At 38.7% G+C, this 21857-nt stretch overlaps 1 protein-coding gene across 1 annotated transcript in view; it reads left to right on the forward strand.

The window, feature by feature from the left end:
* Positions 1-21857, forward strand: part of LOC132141676 (teneurin-3-like) — a 277539-nt gene that overhangs the window by 214199 nt on the left and 41483 nt on the right. Inside the window, exons 16-21 of the mRNA XM_059551345.1 lie at positions 919-1065; positions 2620-2836; positions 6719-6838; positions 8899-9160; positions 12316-12583; positions 13948-14091. Of these exons, the coding sequence (XP_059407328.1) occupies positions 919-1065; positions 2620-2836; positions 6719-6838; positions 8899-9160; positions 12316-12583; positions 13948-14091 (1158 nt within the window). The remainder of the gene's footprint in view (positions 1-918; positions 1066-2619; positions 2837-6718; positions 6839-8898; positions 9161-12315; positions 12584-13947; positions 14092-21857) is intronic.

A 21857-nucleotide genomic window follows, 5' to 3' on the forward strand; every position in this document is an offset into this window, starting at 1 on the left:
CTCGCTGTATTTATTGTTGTCCTTTTATATCTGCCAAATTCATCATTGTTTGTCTCAAACAAGCCACACACATAAACGTGCACACACACGATGACTGACATGCACTTCCACACAAACACACCTGTGGTCCTTGAGTTTTGTTTTGGGAATCCTGTGGGTCCTGTCTCCATGCATCCCGCAGCCTGACCCCTGGTGTTTGTTAGCCTAGCTTCTCCCACAATCCTCCCCTTCCCTCCCCCTGGCCTCTCTTGCTTTCCTCTGATTCCGTCTGGCGGAATGTGACCTGGGCAGAAAGTATAGCGCTGGAAGCACACACTCTCTCGCCAGCTCAGACGTCCACCCTATACTTTATGCCACTGGGATTCTCTGTGTGCCGTAGCTTCACATGGATGCCGCTGCTGATTTATTATTCCTTCACCCTCTTATATCCCTTCCTTTGATCTCTCCTTCTAAATTCAATTTTCTTTTTTTAATTAATATTCTTTATGGGTTCTCATTTGGATTCCTCAATCGGTTATTTTTCCTTTTGGGTCTCACCTTGATTTCCTCACAAATGTATGCCATCCCTTTTAAATTGATCGGTTGTGTCGAGAGAGCATCCGTTACATCCATGTGAATCTACAGCCTCTGTGCATCTCACTAGGCCTGTTTGAAGTCCAGCGTCGATCTGTGTTCACCTTTAAACCCTTACTTTCATTCACGACGATCTCAGTGTCTATCTGTTTTAGATTACCATTTGTGTTTCACAAGCCGAAGACACATTGTGTCCTACTGTGGGCACATATGATTTTGTTTTTACAACAACAGAACAACTGACACAGACAATGCAGTCACAAAAATATAAAAACACACTTATCTTTAATACATTTTAACACACACATCCATACTAGTGTATGATGATTCTGTCTGTCTATGCAGAGGGATGCCCAGGTCTGTGCAACAGTAATGGACGCTGCACGCTGGATCAGAACGGCTGGCATTGTGTCTGCCAACAAGGTTGGAGAGGGGCCGGCTGTGACGTTGCCATGGAGACTCTCTGCACAGACGGCAAGGACAATGAAGGAGGTGAGGTCACCAGTGACTTGGACGGGTGCACATCATAAAAATTGAAATGGGATGCATCACACATGTGTAAGTTTATGTAAATAGCAGATAAATATTTGTCAATGATAATCAGGTCGAGGATATAACCCTGGTGGAAACTATAAAATATGCATATTTAAATATTTATGAAACAACTGACATTGGAATTTTTTAGGCTTTTTTTTTTTTTTTTTTTTACTACTTTGAAAAATCATTGTCAGAATATAGAACACTAAGACATGACCCTAAGTCCAGAGACAAGTAAATCTCAAAACTAGAGGTTAGCTTAGATTCTGGAGGTTACGATTCTTGTCTTGACAGACATCAGAGGAGAGAGACTCTGAATAACAGGTCATCTCTCTTTGCTTACATTTAACAAAAATGACAGGCCTGCTCAAGGAGTGAGCGGCTGTAAATCCTTCTCCACCAATCCGGCTTTCAGAGGCGTGTGTGTTTGGATACAGAACATTTTGGTACATGTGAGATTCCGTGCACACTTGAGGACCAGTATGAGGTTTCGTCCACACAAAAATGGCTAGAAATCTTCTCCACCGAGGTGAAGGCATGAACCTTTAAACACAGCGCAATTCCAAAATATCTGAGGAGATTATTTGTATAGTTGGAGATAATGCGGTCTGTAACATCATAAATCTGAAGGATTTATAGTCCTCTGGAAGCCTGACAAGAGGCTTTGATGTTTTTTCAAAGCGGAAAGAAAAATATACAGTGAGGTTATGTTATATTCTCAGTCGTACGGTAATCGTGCCAGGTTTTTCAGATTTCTTTGAATTTGGCTTCCCTTAACTAGCTCTTACAAAGCAGTGCCATAAAAAGATGAGAACATGAAGGTCTTTATATAAACAAACATAAAAACGAAATATATTTCTACATGTCCAAAGATCCCATTACATGTCCTCTGTTTTGTGTGACCTGAACAAGATATTTTAACAGATCCTGCTCTCTCCGGAGATATTTTTTCATGTGTGTGTTGACTTTGGCCATAGCAGACCGGATTTAAAGCAGTGTGAGAGTTACGAGAGGTCCAGATCTTACATGAAGTTGCATGGTGCTTTTGGCAGGGTGTGTTGAGACACTCGGAAGACAAAGCAAACAATCAGGTACTCACCAGAGCAGTGTCAGCTCAGGGAGCTGTAAAAAAAGTAATTGGTCTCATACTGATTAGCGCAACAAAAGCACATGTTTGCATGTGTGTGTGTGCGTTTACATGTGTTCTTTTACAACTCCCCGATGATGGTGTGCCAGATGTACACAGTGCTTTTTATAATCTAGCTGAGACGGATGGCAGAGGTTTACGGCAGTTACCTGCAGGAGATCAGATCGCATTTCCACACAAACCATTAACCAGGTGTTTACTGATAGAGGTGAGAGAGAGCCTTGACAATTTGGAAGAAGCTAACACTTTACACTTCTCTCACACTACAAGCAGTGTGACAGGATCTGTAAGACAGGACATAGGATATACTATAAGACCCTTTAACACATAGCACCTCATATTTTAATTTGCATTGTGTGCAGATGGCCTGGTGGACTGTATGGATCCGGACTGTTGCCTGCAGAGCTCGTGTCAGACTCAGCCCTTCTGCCGCGGCTCTCCTGACCCCATCGACATCATCGGCCAGAACCAACCCACAAGCCCACAGCAAGCCGCCCAGTCATTCTATCAGCAAATCAGCTTCCTCATTGGCCCAGAGAGCACACATGTCATTAACGGAGACAACCCCTTTAACAGAAGGTAGGGATGTGTGCAGTATCCACTGCAGTGAGCAAATTAAACCTTGAATAGCGAGGAGTATATAAGTGTAAACAATAAGGATGCACCAGAGGCCCAGGTTTCATCAGTCAAGTGATGAACTACATCTTACATTGACCATGTAAACGTGTTTTATGCCAGTCCACTGGGTTTTAGTGTGATGTATTGAATATTATTGTGCAGAGTTCAAAAAGTCAATGAAGTAATCCATCTGGATGACAGATTGCAAGAATCATTGTGATAGTTTTCACTTAGATCAGTTGGAATAGATAGAAGATTATAAACAAATCAGTCATGGTTAACACCATATGCCATATCATTTCCAGCAAGAGTGGGATTTTATGTCATGGAGTTGTTGTTTTTTTGTTTTTCAGCATAGGATTGATGTTTAAACTTTAGCATTGGCAGAGCAAGTAGCAATCTGACCTACTGACCCGACAGGCCTAGCTGAAAATGAATAAAAATAAAAAATTCCAGAGGAGAAGCACTTGTGATGTAAATTTTATGGATTGCACATGTCTAATTATTTCATTAACTACAACTGATTAGCTGACCTGATGTCATATGATAAGCATATGGAATAGTGTCGTTTTGTTACAATCCTTTAGTCTCTACTTCCAGAGCCCCCCAACAATTGTTCTTAACAGCCCTCTTAAAGACTTCATACAGTTGCCATGGAAACAGATGTGCTGACAAAACCTCATAAGAACTGTGTGACCCGGGTTACAGAGAGAAAGATTTTCTGAAGTTGCATTAAAGTGTAATCTACAAATTCGTGCCTCGATTTGCATTGTGTATGTGAGATCACCATAACAGTTATTGGAAAGAGATGTTAGATCTGATAATAACCCGCTTGAATAAGCAGTGCTATTAATTATGTTGTCACATCCAGACCGTGGGTTTGTCCGAAGCATCTTGTCTCTGTTTGCTTTAATGGATATAATCATTTCTTAGTTGTCATGGTCATCTGCCTTCATGGCTCCGTTTTACCTTGCTTGTGCTTTGTCAATTAAGCGCCTGTTGCTGATTCAAGTCATTCCTTGTTTTTTGTGCTTTAAATGCAATTTCCTTTTTATTGTGTCTGACTAATATTCAGTGGGTGTGTAAGCTAATATCTATGGAAACCAGGAATTAAAAACACCAAGCAAGCTGACTGATCACACCACAAATGCTCACAGGCACGTTTCAATTTGACTGATACGTGATAATAATTCAATAACGATTCGTTTGTTAATCACTTCCCCTGCCTTTTATGCATAACTCAATGCACATGTTCTGTTAAGTTAGAAATAACATTGAAGTTAGCTTGATTACTCTCAAAAATTGCTTGGCAACTGTGGTTCAGTCATGACAGATAACATGATTAGCTACAACAAAGAGTTTAATAGGCCCAAAGCCGGTGCCCCGTATGTGAGGACATTAAACCTTTAAGTACCTCTGTGGCAAGATAGAGACTGATCTTATAAAGGGAGGTGTAGACTAATGTGATTTAAAAATAAATGCACAAACCCACGCGGGGCACATCTGCACTGAATATCGGTCATTTTGGCTGGAGAGTTTGTTTGGCAGTCATCGAATGTAACACAAACCATGTGTACCAGACTCCCTCATTCTCCCAGCTCATGATAAAATAGAATAATCACTCGCTAAATATTACAAATGTTCAAGTAAACATTACAGTCTCTGGTTTTTGTATTCATTGTAAAGTTCAATTTGTAGGGTTTTATCCTGGACTGTTCTTTGTTTTAAATCAACAAATGGTGATATAAGGGCACAGCACAGATATATATTTTGGCTGACTGAAGAAAGACCGATATTGTAAATCCAGTTATGTATATCTTCACATTCTGACTTCTGGGTCAACCAGGTTTCAAAGAAAATCCCGCTGAGAACAGTTGCTGTTTGTGTGTTTCCTCAGGGTAACTACCTATTGATTCGCAGCATAAGCATTGTAAAACAACATGCCACTGGAGCGAAAGTGCCAGCTCCTCAATTTTCCAGAATTAAGTATCTGTCGTATACCCTGTATATCCCAGCAGCCTCTTTCCAGATGTTTCATATATGTCATCTTTAGCCGTCCGTTCACTTGAACACCCGGCTCAGCAAACCCCTGCCGGTGTACATGAAAATGTCGTGTTTTCATTTTGCTACATGCTTCCCAGCACTAAGGGGCATTTTAAGCAGATTAAGCTGCACCATGGTGCATGTTGGCAAAATGGAAGGTGTTTTAAGCAGCAAGGTTTGGATGGAAAACAACTGGAGCATTGAGAGTGTCAGTCGTCCGAAGAAGCGAAGAAGAGCACATCTGTGTGACCCCTTTAAGAATGAAGTGAATAACATTGGGCACCATGGATCCAGCCAAAATCCTTGTGACGGCAACATCCCGAAGGTTAGTCTTAGAGAGAGGAAAGGGCAGAAGGAAAAGCTGTCAGAGGCTGTGTATGATCTTAAAAAATTCCAATTTTTTTTTTTTTTAAGTTTTAACTAGTGAGTACATATTTTTGTATTTCATTTCATTTTTCTATTGTTTCTGAGCATATTATAGTACACATTTGTTTTGTTTTTTTGCACACATACTATTGTTGTCATAGTTAACAAAAGTTTTGTTTTTTCATCTTCATAGCAGTTTGAGTAACCGATATTAACCTTGGTTTTGCGGTCATGGTGCTCTCAGAGCATATGGAAAAAATGCAGAGCGTGTAGAAAATGTGACGTTTGCTTTTCAGAGCAAAAGAGAGAAATACAGCACTGAAGAGGGTGAATTACAGCATGCTTTTAGGACTCTCAGGCTGGGATGTGACAGCTAACATTGGACACTATTGTTTTATTATCTCAGACAAAGCAAATGGGATTTCTGAGTTATGGTCACATCATGAGGAACGGCAGCTTATTTATGGAATGTTTACCTGTGCATGTGACCCTAGGGTCATTTCCACACTTCCTTTATCCCAGCTCCAAGTGAGGGGTGACGCCACACTTTGATTTACTGCTGCACTGCTGATTAGGCCCCCAGAAAAGCAGTAATGACCTGGAAAATCAGCCAAAAAGTAGAGCGAGGTGTCCTCAACATTGCGTTGGAGTCAATTTCTGCCCAAACCGGAATCTTATCTTGGTTGTTTCCATATTTTGTTAGGACTATAAGTTGATAGAAAATTAATAATCTATTAATAATCATTAATAATATTTTTTTCATATAATTTCTGAATACATGTGTGCTTCGGTCATTCAGTCATGGTTTTCGCTTACAGTTCAAAAGTTCTGCAGTTTAAGTAAAAATATATATATGTGTGTTTGTGTGTGTGTCTGTGTGTGCATGCGCGTGTCTGTGTATCTTTTAATACACAGACACGCGCACACACACACAGACACAGTCACACTTGTCTTGAGACCCCTTCATCCATTTCAGTTCTGCTGCACCAGTTGCTTTAAATTGCTTTATTTTTTGTTATTTTTTTCAACCGCTTATTCAAAAAATGAATTGACAGTGCAGGATTCCTACGTATTTCAGCTATTTATTCCCCTGTGGGAAAGTTAAAGTTCTTCAAACAAAAGCTTTGCCCACATCGATCCTTATGAAGTTCCTCGAAGGAAAATCTGCCTTGGGAATTAAGGACCTAAGAATCCCACTGGGGCCTTTAGGGGACTGAATTATGACTGTCTATAGAGACGGGGACACAAGAGTCACATAAATAAGCATGAAGAGTGTGTGTGTGTAAGAGAGGCAGACTTTGTGTGTTTTTAGTTATTTACAGTGGATTAGACATTTTAACACTGCAATGAATGAATCCATGTTCATTCATGCTGTAAATCATATTAATAGCATGTGCATGGGTTTCTTATCAACCATGTGTGTTTGTTTTGCAGCCTGGTGTCGATTGTCAGAGGGCAGGTGCTCACTGCAGATGGTACACCCCTGATTGGAGTCAACGTGTCCTTTGTACACTACCCAGACCAAGGATTCACCATCACACGACAGGATGGCATGTAGGTTGAAAACATAAGCAGACACACATCTTAAACACACTTCCATACTGTTTCTGTCCTTGAATGATTGGATGTCATACTATAGCGCAGAGTACAGATGTCACCAAAACCATCTGTTTAGTTACGTTTAATACTTATGCATAAAACATACATAAATGTGTGAAAACTTTGATTGAATAAAAAACCTCTTATGGCTCCACAACAATTTGTGTGTGCGTGCATGTGTTTTATAGTGTGCTGTCTTATCTACCAAGATCATCTCATGAAAATGTCAGGCATTGCTTCAGGAAGCAGTGCTTTAGCAGACGACCTGTTTAAAATGCATTGGATTTACAAGTAAGGAATCAATCAGCCAATGGGCCGCACTCTCCCATACTGTTAAACCAATCCCAGTATTATTAAGGAGCAGCAGCACAGCAATCACAAAGGCCTCAGGACTGCAACCAGCAAGCTCTTTAAGCAGACATCTTTGTTTAAGGAGACTGTCGTGTACTGTCATGTGTCAGTGCCGAATGGCTTAAAGGCAGCAATCAAGCAGAAAGGAATTGAAATAAGGTTTGCAATTGAATTGAAACAAAAAATTTAATTGATTTCAGTGTAATTAAAGATAGAATCACTGAAAAGACATTTTAGGTGCAGTTGGTGGACTGAACAGGGTCGGTTCAAGTCTTTAAACAATAGCTGAATGAAAAATAAATGAATGAAATCACCCACGTGTTGGTCCTATAACTGGTCCTAACCTAATCTGATGTCAGACCTGATGCAACACATCTGAAGGTTTCATATTTGATTGAGCATAGCATTTTAGTCCAGACTAAATTTTGATTCTGTTTATCACAGAAATCTATGATAGCTTCAGAAGATTTGAAATGGAGCTTACAAGACTGAAAAAAAAAATGTTATATATATATATATATATATACAGTATAACATTTTAAATCTACTATTTATAATTTTTCCATTTACAAAAACAATTGTAATAGTTTTAGTCAACATTAACAACACCGTTTGGAACCTGACGGCAGCCATTCTTATTCACTTTCATTATACGGAAAAGAGTGGCATATTCTTCAAAAATTCTCTTTTCTGTTTTACAGAACAACAAACAACCTAATCTCTTCAAATCACATAATTCCATAATTTTGATTTGAAGTGACAAAGAGAGCACACGTAACATTGAGGAGAGAGGTTTGACCGTGACATTGCATCACAGAGCTAGATGGAGAAAAGCCTGACAGAGAGATATGTTTAATAGAAAATGTGATGAGAGAAGAGGTTGGACTGGAGGGAGGAGACCCAGACTGAAAGAGAGAGAGTGCAAGGGGGAGGCTATAGATAGGGAGAGTGTGTCCGAGATTAGCCCGCTCAGCCAGCTGTTGCAGCACTTGAACACCACAGTGGGGCAGACCGTAAAATGGTAGTGGATGATCATGCCCACATCTCTTCCACATCCACTTACTCCTACGGGGAATCAGAGTACCAGCTACGCAGCTGTTAGAGTCCAATCACCAGCAGCCTCTCTTTCAGCGCTGCCTTTACACTCTGTGTCTGTGTATGTTTGCACATGCGTGAGCGAATTCTTATGCTTCTACGTGCATCATTTCTGCCCTATCTCCCTTTCCCCCCTGCAGCCTTTGCAAAATAGAGAGAAAGTGAGAGAGAGAGAGTCAAGGGAGAGTTTTGGCTTTTACCCAAATGCAATGATAAAAAGGCTCAGCCGCATTATCATGCATTTTTCACCATAGCAAGGCCCTGTGTCAGGAAGGAAAGGGCCTTCTTAGAAACACTTGGCTCAGAGGAGACCTGCACTGGGATCAGGAAGGTTAAAGCAAGAGACAATTAAACCAGATCTAGCCATCAGCTCTCATGTCTAATTCATATCAGTAACTTACTCTTCACCTCCACAGTACATTACTTGCATTTTATGAGTACCTAATGAGGAGAGTATGAGAGTCCCGAGTTATTTTTTTGTATTATTATTTGTGTATATTCAATTCGCTTAACTTTTGTACAAAATAAATATTGTAATTTATAAGTACACTCCTGTTTCATTTTTGCAGGTTTGACATTCTGGCTAACGGCGGAGCATCACTGACGCTGAGCTTCGAGCGGGCACCGTTTCTGACGCAGTTCCGTACAGTATGGATCCCGTGGAACGTCTTCTACGTAATGGACACACTGGTTATGAAGAAAGAGGAAAACGATATCCCCAGCTGTGACCTGAGTGGCTTCATTCGACCCAGCCCTCTCATTGTGGCCACACCACTCTCTACCTTCTTCCGATCCTCGCCCGAAAACGGCCCCATCATTCCAGAGACACAGGTGAGGCTCTGTTGCACTCCTTACAAGCCACGTGAGTCACCATTGTAAATGGAACATTGTTTTCAATTGGTCAGCTCGATACTGAATTGTCATTTATTTACATGCAGAGAAGAGGGTATCATATACCAGCAATATGATATGAATGAGTATGCAATGAGTCTAGACGTGTTCAACAGAAGGAGCCTTTGAAATGGTGCTAAAAACGTGTGGAAACAGTCCGTTCCTTGCCCTCAACCTGCACCCAGCATGCAGTAAACAGAGGGAGAAGAGTTTTGAATCTTACTGTGGCACTGGGAAGAGCTAGAAATCACTACAGCCTTCACTGCAACCCCACATATTGTGGAGATATTGGTCAGAATTTTATATCCTTTTGCACACTGCCTTTTGTTCCTTTTATTGTGCAAATCCGCATGCGCTATGCTATCCCCTACATAATCTATTAAAATGACTCAATCCTCTTGCTGCCTGTCTGTAAAAAAAGAAAACTGGACCCACATCAGAGCATATAAATCACCAGGTCTTTGGGGAGATGAATATAAAAGCATGCTTGAACAAAACAATTTTGAAGGTTTTAAAGGAAGAGTTCACTCAAAAATTAAACTTCTTCGTTTTTTTCTCACACCATTGTTGTTCAAAACCCATGTTACTTTCTTTATTTGTGAAACACAAAAGGTATATTAAAAAATAAAATAAAACATCCTGGCCACTCTTTTAAATATGATGAAAATGAATGAGAATTGGAGGAGAATGAGGTGTGTTTAATTTGTAAATGAGTCAATCTTTCTTTTTTTATGAATCAATGAATGATTCACTCATGCAGTTAACAACTGATGAGGAATAATGACTTAAATCAAATAGCTTTCCTATGGCTTTTGTAAATGGCAAAATTTTTATTTTTGTGTGAATGTAACTGTTATGATAAAAAGAAAGGCAAAGTAAAAGTCGGTATTGAATTCCTCAGTCACGTTTTTCTGTGCCATGTGAAGTGAGTTCTGTTGTAGATTTAGAAATTCACAAAACTTGGCTCTGTCCTGTCTATATTTTCTCTTGCACCCTACCTACCTTGTGTCCAGATGTGTATTTGATCCCTTCCACTATAACTCGGCCTTTCCATTCTTACCTTTCTGTGGCATGTGTAGGGGGGAACATCCCCTGTAATGTGAGCCCTCAGGGCCAACACATACGCGAGTTTATATCTGAGTTTGCTCCAAGACATAAAGGAGAAAAATTGTTTCCTTATTGTCGGCAGAATATGTAACAGGCTACACTCCTCTTCCCATGTTTCTCCTCGGTCCCAACAGGGGCGTCTGTCCCCTCTGTGGAACCCCACTCATCAAAGTAGATGGGTCCTGATTTGAATTACAGCCTGCTTTGAGAGGAACTCTAAACAGGGGTAATCAGACCCAACCAAGTTAGCATTTAATATGGGGCTTTTGGACCTCAGCTGTAATGGCCTCCAATGTCTTTTTTTAACCAGAGCGTCACACACAAATGGCAAGCAGACATCCTTCAGCCCCCCTCATCCAGTGCTTGTAACGCTCAGCGGCCGTGACACCGCACCGGCAGGCATATTGCTTCCACTTGGCCGTAGTGCAGGCCTGGAAAAAAATTATTTGGCTGCAGGAGAACGGCACATTTTCACATCCAGAGAAAACCTGCATGCGACAGTGGAAAATCAGATATATCAAAGTATATATGATTTCCCATCATGCTTTGTGTTAAGCATAACACCTCTAAATGTAATGAGAGTGCATTGATTAGGCTGCTTTTTGGTTTTTCACAGAAACATTAGCTTCCTTTCTTACCATGAAATAAAAATGATTGATGATAAAACTCAATCTGGTCTTTATTACTGTGCATTTAATGGGCTGTATCAAATGAACTTTCAAAGCCTTTTTCGTCTTCCCTTTCATTTGGCAAATGAGAAAATATTTTGCTTTAATGCAGCCATATGCACTTATGGCCCTTGCCCCCGTGGCTAAGAATAACACTGCTGCACACGTAGGGACACGGCAGCGCATGCAGTGCCATTTATTAAGAGCTTATAGCAGGCAGAGTAAAGCATGTTATTAGCTCAGACTCTGTAATCAAAGTTCACAGAGGGGAGGCCGGTGCATAACATGAATGCATTATGGCTTATAGACGCTCTTAAGTAAAGCTACGAGCGTAGGGTATGCACAAACACATGTGGATGGAATCAGCTCATGTTAGGGAGGCCACGTTGGCCCTTCAAATTGAGAGCATAATGCTATGGTCATGTCTGTCTTCCCGTATGTGTGTGTGTACAAATGGCAATTAAAACCATCAAACTTTGTCTTAACTTGCTGTCCTTTAATTGTATCGCCCACTTACCATTAGTTTCCTGTTTGCCTGGATTTTTTGTTGTGCAGCCAGAGAATGCATATCAAAGGTTCTCCCAAAGCCATCTAGCCCCCTCTACTGATCCCCAGAAAAGTGCAGCGGCGTCCAAACCAAAAAATGAGAAGAAGAGAAATTCCCTCTGGCTCCCATTGTCCTCTCTGTTAGAGAAAAGTAACTGTCCCCTCCCAGTAGGACAATGCCATGAGCTGGAAGACAGGGGGATTACTGTCTTTCCACAGTGACTTGACTGGCTTTTCATGAAGCACTTGAGGAGAAAGCTGTGATGCAGAATCGCTCTGTTGATCCAAGCGGCTCCTCATCTCCTATGCTCCTTTTGTGCATCTCAAAGAGGGAGAGAAATTAGCACTAATGCTATGAACTTTGGTGACTCCTCACCAGGGGCACCTTTAAATGCCTCATTCGGCATGATAGGCCAGCTGTCTCAAAGTCTGAAATCAATCCAGTTTGAACTCTTATTCTGCACGCTGTGCCCCACACTGCTCTGTCTGTTGACTATTTCTCATGATCGAGCATGTGGAATGTGGAACAGTAATAGCCTCTGACAGTGATGCAAATATAAGCATGTTCCGCCCGTGAAAATCTCCCTCATTAGATCCAAGATGTCAAGTAAATAGTGGTCAGAGCAAACACAGGCACAGATGTGATTTAATCCTGCGGAGAGAAAAATCGGAGGCCTCGTTCTCAGCTCTAATGCCTCTTCCAGATGCCCCTGAGTCACTCCTTCTCTCCCCCATCTTCATTTATCTTCACCTCTTTCTTTCCTTGATGTGCAGGTTCTTCAGGAGGAGACGGCGATTCCGGGTAGTGACCTGAACCTGATGTATCTGAGTTCACGGGCGGCTGGATACCGGCCAGTGCTCAAGGTGACCATGACCCAAGCCACTATCCCCTTTAACCTCATGAAGGTGCATCTGATGGTGGCAGTGGTGGGACGTCTCTTTCAGAAGTGGTTCCCCGCAGAACCCAATCTGTCCTACACCTTCATCTGGGATAAAACGGATGCATACAATCAAAGAGTTTATGGCCTGTCAGAGGCTGTGGGTGAGTAAACGCAGAAATCAGAGACTCTTTTTTTTTTTTACTTTTGAGTTTTGAAAGCACAATTAAATGTGAAAACTTTTTCACTTTTATCCATTTATATTTTTTTTTGTAAGATTGTTAATTGAGTGTAAATTGATTCAGCATCACACCCCTGCTGAAAAACTCAAAACTTTCCAAAACTGCCACACAATTAACGGCATTTTTACGTCTTTCCTAATATTTAAAATTAAATCAGCTAGTGTTGTTGAGCTTACAAACAACCACCTCACTACCACATACTGTTTTTCTAGATGCACAGAGTAGAGGAATAATATAATAACCCTCTTTAGAAAGCCCAAATATGTTACATGAAAGAATGTAGATGCGCTTAATGGCCCATGCCACTATGAAAGTTGCATTATGGGGTGTCTCCTTAAATATACCTATGCAAATAGGAACTGTAAATGGAAAACAAAGCAGTTATGATTAAAGCCAATAATAGTGCAGGAAGCATAATTTTTTCACTGTGGCATTTTTTTATGCTGACTGTATTTTGTAGCTTGTGTGATTACCCATCAGCAAAACCACAAAGAACAACATGCCTCGATCTGTTTTGAGGAAGGTCAAGGCGAATCTGTGGCTTTGTTTTCAACTTAAGCATTGAGAAAGACGGCCAGCTGCTGATGACATTGCCTCAGTTTATTTTCAGCCGATGATGTGGCAGGCAGTAGACCAGACTAAACTAGACATGCTTTTCAGCGCCTTGCATAAACAAACTCACAAGATGTCGAACCACAAAAGACATCTTTTTTCACTAAGTCAGGAATGCATTCTGCCTTTACAAAGTGAACAGTTACTAAGTGAACAGTGTAAAATTGTAAATAGTTTAGCCAGGTCTCACGAGTATTGATTGGCTTTCACCTTCTCATCAGGCTTTGCTTTGCCAATTGCATTAAGCAGGTAATTTTTGCCCAACGAATAGCAGTGTTCTTATTGATTCTCTCTGGGGGACATAAGGTCGCTTTCTTAACGTGATCGGCTGAAAACAGTTATGAATTGAAAACGATTTGCACCTGGTGAAGCGTAGATCTGTTATGAGATTTAACAAAGTTATGATAGAGACTCTGCAGTGTTCAGGCAGGCTGCAGTAAAGATGAATTGATATTTTGTAGGACATCTGATTAGGCCCTGGGAATGAGTGTGGTATATATTATCAGCCCAATGTTTATATGATGATTTATCTGCATGCTACTTAATGCGGTGTTTAGACTTAGTCTGTATTGATTACTTTCTCATGCAGTTTTTTTCTCAAGACGTCTGTATTTGATAGGATAGTTATACAACGTATTTGCATTCATGAATAACACCAATCTGTCTCTCTCCAGTGTCTGTGGGATTTGAGTATGAGTCCTGTTTGGATCTGATCTTGTGGGAGAAAAGAACAGCCATCCTCCAAGGTTACGAACTCGATGCCTCAAACATGGGAGGATGGAACCTAGACAAACACCACATTTTAGATGTACAGAATGGTAAGCCCACCTCTGACCTTTTCAAATGAATAACACAAAAATATTTACTCCTACACTGGGTTTAATATGTCACATTGATCTTGGCAATCAGCTGAAATCAAGTGTTTACCCACACACTCCTAAATATCAAGAAATATCAATTAAAATACACTTGCGTTACCTCTCCTTCACCATCTAAAAGTGTTCCTTTATCTGCCTGTTAGAAGTTATTGTTGATAAATAACAAGGGTTTCTGAATTCTATATAGAGCCCTTTAACAGCTAAATATCAGGAATTTTAGGAATTACTCTTTACTGTTGACCATGTAATAGCTTGTGTACTAGGCATCCTCTTGAGTAGGACTAGGTGGGATGACAATTAGAGCTGTAATCGGGCCATAAAAGTTAGGCCCGACAGGACCCGAGCCCGACAAGTACATTTTGATTGACAGCTTTTTAAAAGCCCGAAACCGTTTACAGCCCGACGTTATTCAAATGTAGGCGCACACACAGTTCTTTTGCCTTTTGTCAAGAATGAGTCATTTATACATGTTTTAACATAATTTTCTCATAACTAACATAGACTAGACCACTTGGAAGTTGGAATAAAGAAATAAAATAAATCCTCTGTGACATCTTAACATCTCAGCACTCTAAATAGACAGGCTCATTTAGCCTATAAATAGACCAACGCACCAATAAAAACAAGTCTTTTTTTAACACATTAAATTAAGATAAATTTTAAATTAAGATGGGCATTTGGCAATAACGAAATTAAGATAAAGGCTCCGTCGGATTTGCTTCGCCACTAGCAACTGACATTTAATAAAAGAATAATGCCAACATTAGCGTAAATACTCTGTCTACATTATGCATTTAAGACTCAATTCATATTTAGTTATGTTTTTGTGGAGGAAAATGATTGAATCCACTGTAGATGGTTTCAGCGCGTTCCTGCACTCACTGATGGTGCGTCATAATTCACTCATTATTCTCATTATAAACATGGTCTAAACTTTTCCACACCTCAGACTCTGCTTTAGTTGCTGGTGCAACCAAAACGTAATCGCCAGAAGCAAGCCTCGAATTACACCTACTCAGCATACATTTTTGCATCTTTCTCGCTCTAATCGAAACACATCACATGACCGCTCATTTACCTCGCAAACCGGAGCGCAAGCCCGAGCCCGTGTTAAATGATAGAAATTAAGCCCGAACCCGTCTGGTCCCATCAGGTTTGGGCAAAGATCTTCAGCTCTAATGACAATACAGTTTTGCAGGACTGCTTAATATTTGACACGCTGATAAAGAAATGAAAAAATAAAGCATAGACATTCTTGATGGTATTCAAGTAAACACAGTTGGTTGTGTCTTAAGTAAACATAAGAAATGAGAAGAAATATGGATCAATATATTGGATATATTGTATAGTATTGTTTTTAAGTTATTCAAAGAGAGGAAAGCACTTGTCTCTCTTTTATGTGTGTATCTAACTCCGGTATTACTAAATGTAATGGCAGTGTCTCTTGCACTTTAAATTATATTGTTTGTGTTCTTTGTATTTTCAAATGACAAATGACTTCTATTTTAATTAAATATACTTCTCACACAAGTATTTTGTATTTTAAATTAAATACATTCGATGAGGAAGTATTTGTAACCATAAACCTTTTGATATATTTGCACCTATCTCTGCTTATTGTCTCAGGCATGCCAATGAAGAGATATTTGACATTTCCATGTGAGTGACCTTCACCCAGACGAAGCCGTCTGGAGTGCTCTCTGCAGCAAACATTTATGACCACATGTCTTTGGGGAGACTGCCTTGGTGAATTCTTAAGGAGTCTCTCATCCCTCATCTTGGCTTTAAAAGGGAGATCAGCAGAGGTTTTCCCCATGTACCTTGCTTAAAGGTTGAACCTGTTTATCCTTGAGCCCTTTCATGGGGACATGATTAACTGCTCTTAGTGCATAGTTTCTATAGCCTTGTAATTATACAGTAGTTCTCCTCGCCTTTACGACGGTAAATGTCTGTTGTGAGCTCCTACTGAAACTGAACTATCTACCGTTTTGCTACCATTTTCGAAATGACTAGTCATTCTTAAGGCAGTTGTTCACCAAAAGAATTACATTTTGTCATCTTGTACTTACCTTCATGTTGTTCCAGGCCAGTATTATTTTCTTTCTTCCAGAAGATAATAGGATGAAGATCAATGGAGCGATATTTGTTAATGATTAAAAATCTTCCCCGTCACTGCTCTTAAATATATGACGACACGTTTGATCCGTGCTACTTTAGTTTATTTCAGAGCTTCAGCAGAAGGGAAGATTAGCAATAAATAGTATCTTAAATTTCGGTCTTCTTGTATGGTATTTCTATATATATATATATAGAAATACCATACAAGAAGACCGAAATTTAAGATACTATTTATTGCTAATCTAATCTATATATATATATATATATATATATATACACACTCTAAAAACATGTTTAACCCAGCCTGCTGGGTTGTTTTTTATGGTTTAAAATGACTACGTTGCAGGGTTTCAAAAACCAGAGCAGGTGTTTTTTATCACTGTATTTCAGAAGGAAAACTACTGTATTTAGAAAATGTTCAAATTCATTTCGCATGTAATGCTTGATGAGGCAGCGTTTGTGAGCTCAGCGCCGCTTTGCAGCCGTTACCGTCGAAACCTACCTCTCCCGCTTAGCGCCTCCTGCTGGCAGAAAATTAACTCGCAGAGTGCCGCCACCAATTGAGTGCAAGGATGTGGGAAACAATTCATTGCTACGTTAAAATGAACTAAAATTGAGCTAGGCATTAAACCTACAAATATTGTTCATTTTAAATATCACTTTTACACAAATAATAATTATCAAAAGGAAAATATTTATTAAAAACAAGAGAAAAGTCAAAAAGTAACATGTAAGAAGAAATGCAGAAAAGGATGGCATTAACAGCTAGAGTTCATAAAGCATTGAACATTTGTTGAATAACTTAAGATCAAATTGGACTTTGTTCAATTGTATATATTGTATAAAAATATACGAAAACACTATTATACAATAAATTTACAATTAGTTAGGTTCTTTACCAACTATTCTGGCATGACAGTACACAAATAAACCACAACAACACTGATATTATAACATTTATGTGTGTGAAAGAATGTGAGCATGTGTATGAATGACAGAGTGTAAACTCTTCTACTAAACAGCACAGAACAAGCATTTAACATTGTTTTTACAAACTTACAGTTTGTTTCATAGTCCATGAATACAGATCATGCATCACTGTCAATTTCAATGATCTCTTCAGAATAATTGATGTAGTCATGAAGAAGCCCCATCAGCACATGTGACATCTTCTACATCATCCAGAGCAGCGTCCTCCTTTAAAACCACTGCTGCATCAGTTTAGGGGAAAGGACGTGCTCTTCTTTGATCAGCATTCATCCAGTCACCGCCTGCTCTTCATCAGCGGCCTAAAAAGAGAAACACGTTTGAAAAAATAAAACATTTAATTAAACTATCCATTTTCAGGTAGAGGTGTATTCACATCCGTAAGGATAGATAAATAATCTGTGTTAAAGTTTCAACACTTTGTGTGTTGTTTAATGTTTCGGTCCACCACAGCACTCCAGAATGCTATAATGACAGCACTAGTAAGAGGGCATGTCATATTGTTTGAATAAATATATTGCTTTCAGAAAGCTTCTTTACTGAAACATTAAAACAGACATGACATTCATATACCTCACAAATGTTCATGTGCGTAGATGGCTGCTCTTCAAACGGTTAGTTCACCAAAAAATGAAAATGGTCATAATTTACTCTCCACATGTTGTTCCAGACCCACACAAACTCTGCTCATTTTTGGAAAACAAATAAATATATTTAATATTCTCTTAATTTTTGTCCTCCATTGCTAGTCTGGGAGACCAGTATTCTATTTGGAACATACATGTTTGCTATCATATAATTTAAGATTTATTCATATATAAATATCATAATGAATTACTTACACAATAACTATTTATGAGGCTTGAAAATACTGATTATCTAGACTATAAATGGATTAACAAAATTATGAGAAAATTAAAAATATATTCATTTCAATATATTCAAGTCTTATAGGTTTGGAATGACATGAGGGCAAGTAAATGATTTTTTGTTTGAACTTTACCTTTAACTCCAAAGTTGGTTTTAGTTCTGCAATGAACAACACAGACATCAGTGGTTTTAATTAAATGAGCACGTAATCACACTGTTGTTGCATCAAAATGTGAAGTAAACCGGCAGGAGACAACAGAAACATTTATTTTCTAAAAATAACTTACATAAAATCTCAAAAGAATGATGCTCTTCCATGTCTCTGGCTTTTAACATCTACAAAAACAAAAAACAAACATTATTTTACTCTTAGTAATAAAAAAAACAACAACTGATGACATGAAATTATGAAGTTTAGTTGCCTCAAACTATCTTTTCCTCAGGGGCGCGCAAGATGGCGACCGGTGAGGAGGTCGTTTTGAGATGCTGAGGAGAAAAGTTTGTCCCTTCACCTCATATCGTTCTTTTTGTTTAATAAATTGACCAATCTGACAGCTAAATGTAAGACCTTAGTTTTTACCAGATAATTAACACGGAGAGTTGCTGTAAATTGCTTTTGAACGATTATCTAGAGACTGTAGCATTGAATGGCGGAAAAACGAGAGAGGGAGAGTAACGTTAAGGTAAATAAAAAAAGCTTAACAAAGTCGCTGACAAAGATGAAGAGCAAAGATGATGAAATGAAAATTTGCAGCGCTGATCCTCAAACAGAGCACGCATATGTAGCGCAAGGCATCACAGTTTCTTTCGCGGGTTCAACGCCCAGCACCCCTGAGCCGAAGAAAAGTAAAAATGAACCGTCTCTGTCTGAAATTCAAGAAAACATCATGCGATGCATAAATGAAAGAGTTAACGGATTAGAGGAGCTCTTAAGGGCAAATACGGTGAGCATTGAAGCTTTAAAGAAAACGACGGAATTCCTCTTCAATGAAGTAAAGGATGTCAAAGATGATGTGAAAACTTTGAAAAAGGACACGAAGGCGATGCATGAGGTCAGTGATGCGCATAGTAAGAAAATGACGGAGTTCGATTCCAGGCTTAACGAGGTAGAAAGGTACAAGAGAAGATGGAATCTGAGATTGTACGGTCTGATTGAGCAGACAGGTGAAGATGTAAAGGCACAAGTGGTGGATATCTGTTGTGCAGTTCTTCCAGAGCTAACCACCAAAATACAACAGGATGTAGATATAGTACACCGGCTCGGAAGAAAACTTGAAGGAAACGCCACGAGAGGGAGAACCGTTATCATCCAATTTGTGTCCAGATCCTTACGAGATATGCTTTGGAAAGCGGCGAAAACCAGCACCTACCTGAGATCCAAGGAGCTACGGTTCGGAGAAGATTTAACGACTATGGACAAAGCCTTACGCAGACAGCTGTGGCCAAAAGTGGAGGCTGCTCGGCAGGTAGGGAAGAAGGCTTACTTCGTCGGCGTACGAGCCTTCGTTGATGGAAAGGAAATACCTCCCTAGGATTTTGAACATGATTATATGTGCATAATTCCTGATAAAGAACTGCATATGGACAAAACTTCTGCACGTGTTAGTACACGGTTACAAGTGCAGTCACAATCTGGACGGAATTTTGGGTCTTTTACAACAGAATATTTCTTTCAGTTTACGGTCAGAATGGATCTTTGTTAACTGATCTACAATATATTGCACTTGCACAGCATAGTTTTCGAAAGGTTTTGATTTAGTTCAAGTATTATTAAGGTCAATTTGGGTTGTAAGTTCTATTTTTGAGGTGTAGGAACTTGTTTTGTTTCATATTTGCTTAATCTTTAATTGTTAATATAGCATACTGGTATCTTTGTCAGTTTTATCGTTAAATGTCAGGGGAATTCGAGATTTGCTGAAAAGGAAAGCAGTTTTTTTGTTTTGCAGGAAATTTAAATGTGATTTTTATTATATTCAAGAAACACACGCATCTTTGTCAGATTATAATTTTTGGAAGAGCCAATGGGGGGATGATTTATGGATGTCATATGGGAGTAATCGATCAGCTGGTGTTGCAATATTAAAAGGTACATTTAAGGGGAAAATAATTCAAAACAAAATGCATGATTCAGGTCGATGGGTGATACTGGTTATAGAAAAGAATTCTGAATTTTTTATTTTGGGGAATATTTACGCAAGTAATTTTACCACACAAAACAAAACTTTATTTTTGGATTTTGAAGACCAGATTGAAAAAACAGTGGAACAATATAGCAATGCGAAATTAGTACTTGGAGGGGATTTCAATACAATATGGGATTCTGAAAAGGATTGTTTTCCACCTCGTCTGAGTAACAGGTCTGTTCTTCCGGAATTGAATAGTATATGTTCTACTCTGGACTTGATTGATATATGGAGACATACGTATCCAGACAAAATTCAATTTACATGGTGTAAAGGAAACCTTTCTCAACAGTCACGCATAGACTATTGGTTAATTTCAAGGAATCTATTGGATTATGTTAATGAGGTCTCTATAGAGCCTTCTGTTCTTACAGATCACAAAGCTATTTTTCTCTCATTAAATACAACTAAATCCAAAGATACTAAAAATTTTACATACTGGAAAATGAACCAGAATATATTGACAGATGTGCAGTTTAGAGATAAAGCAAAAGAGATTATAATAGATTTTTGGAAGGAGGCAAATGTAACGAATTTATTTGGGGTAAATTGGGAATTAATGAAGTATAAGATTAGAACTTTAGCCATAAGGAGAGGAAAAGAAATAGCCAAATATAGAAGAGAAAACGAAGAAAAAATTATACAGGAAATTATAAGACTTTCTGGAAAGTGTAATATAGATCAAGAAAATAAAAATAAATTACTACAACTACAATTAGATTTAGATAAAATATATGAATATAAAGCAAAGGGTGCCTTCATAAGATCAAGGAAGAAATGGTTAGAGGAAGGAGAAAAAAATACAAAATACTTTTTTAATATGGAAAAAAGGAAGGTAGAACTTGCATCTATGGTCAAATTGAATATTAATGGACAGTTAACAGAAAATTTTAAAGAAATATCAAGATATGTGGCTGAATTTTATGAGAAATTGTATTCTTATGATAACAAACTGAGTAATGCACAGTCATTCTTAGATTCTATTAAAGATGACATTCAAAAGATAAGTGAGTCTTCTATTGAAATGTGCGACCAAGAGATTTCTTTAAATGAAATATCTCACTGTATTAATAAACTCAAAGACAATAAGTCACCCGGAAATGATGGTTTAATTAGTGAATTTTATAAATATTTTCAAAATGAATTATCCCCGTTTTTGTTAGCTGTATTTAGAGAAGCGATACAACAAGGTTATTTACCCAATTCACTGAGACAAGGTTTGATAACTTTATTACCAAAGCCCAATAAGGACATTTTATTTGTAGAGAATTGGCGTCCCATTACGCTAATCAATAATGATGCAAAAATTTTTGCACAAATATTTGCAGAAAGATTGAAGAACTGTCTTGATCCCATAATTGATGAATGTCAATCAGGGTTTATGAAAGGTCGTCACATTTGTAATAATATTAGGCTCATTTTGGATTTAATCGACTACAATGAATTTATTACAGATAATAGTTTTGTTTTATTTGTTGATTTCTTTAAAGCGTTTGATACTATCGATCATAACTTTATGTTGGAGACCTTAAATTATTTTGGTTTTGG

The sequence above is a fragment of the Carassius carassius genome, chromosome 6 (genome assembly GCF_963082965.1).
Source record: "Carassius carassius chromosome 6, fCarCar2.1, whole genome shotgun sequence".
In the NCBI taxonomy this organism is placed as follows: Eukaryota; Metazoa; Chordata; class Actinopteri; order Cypriniformes; family Cyprinidae; genus Carassius; species Carassius carassius.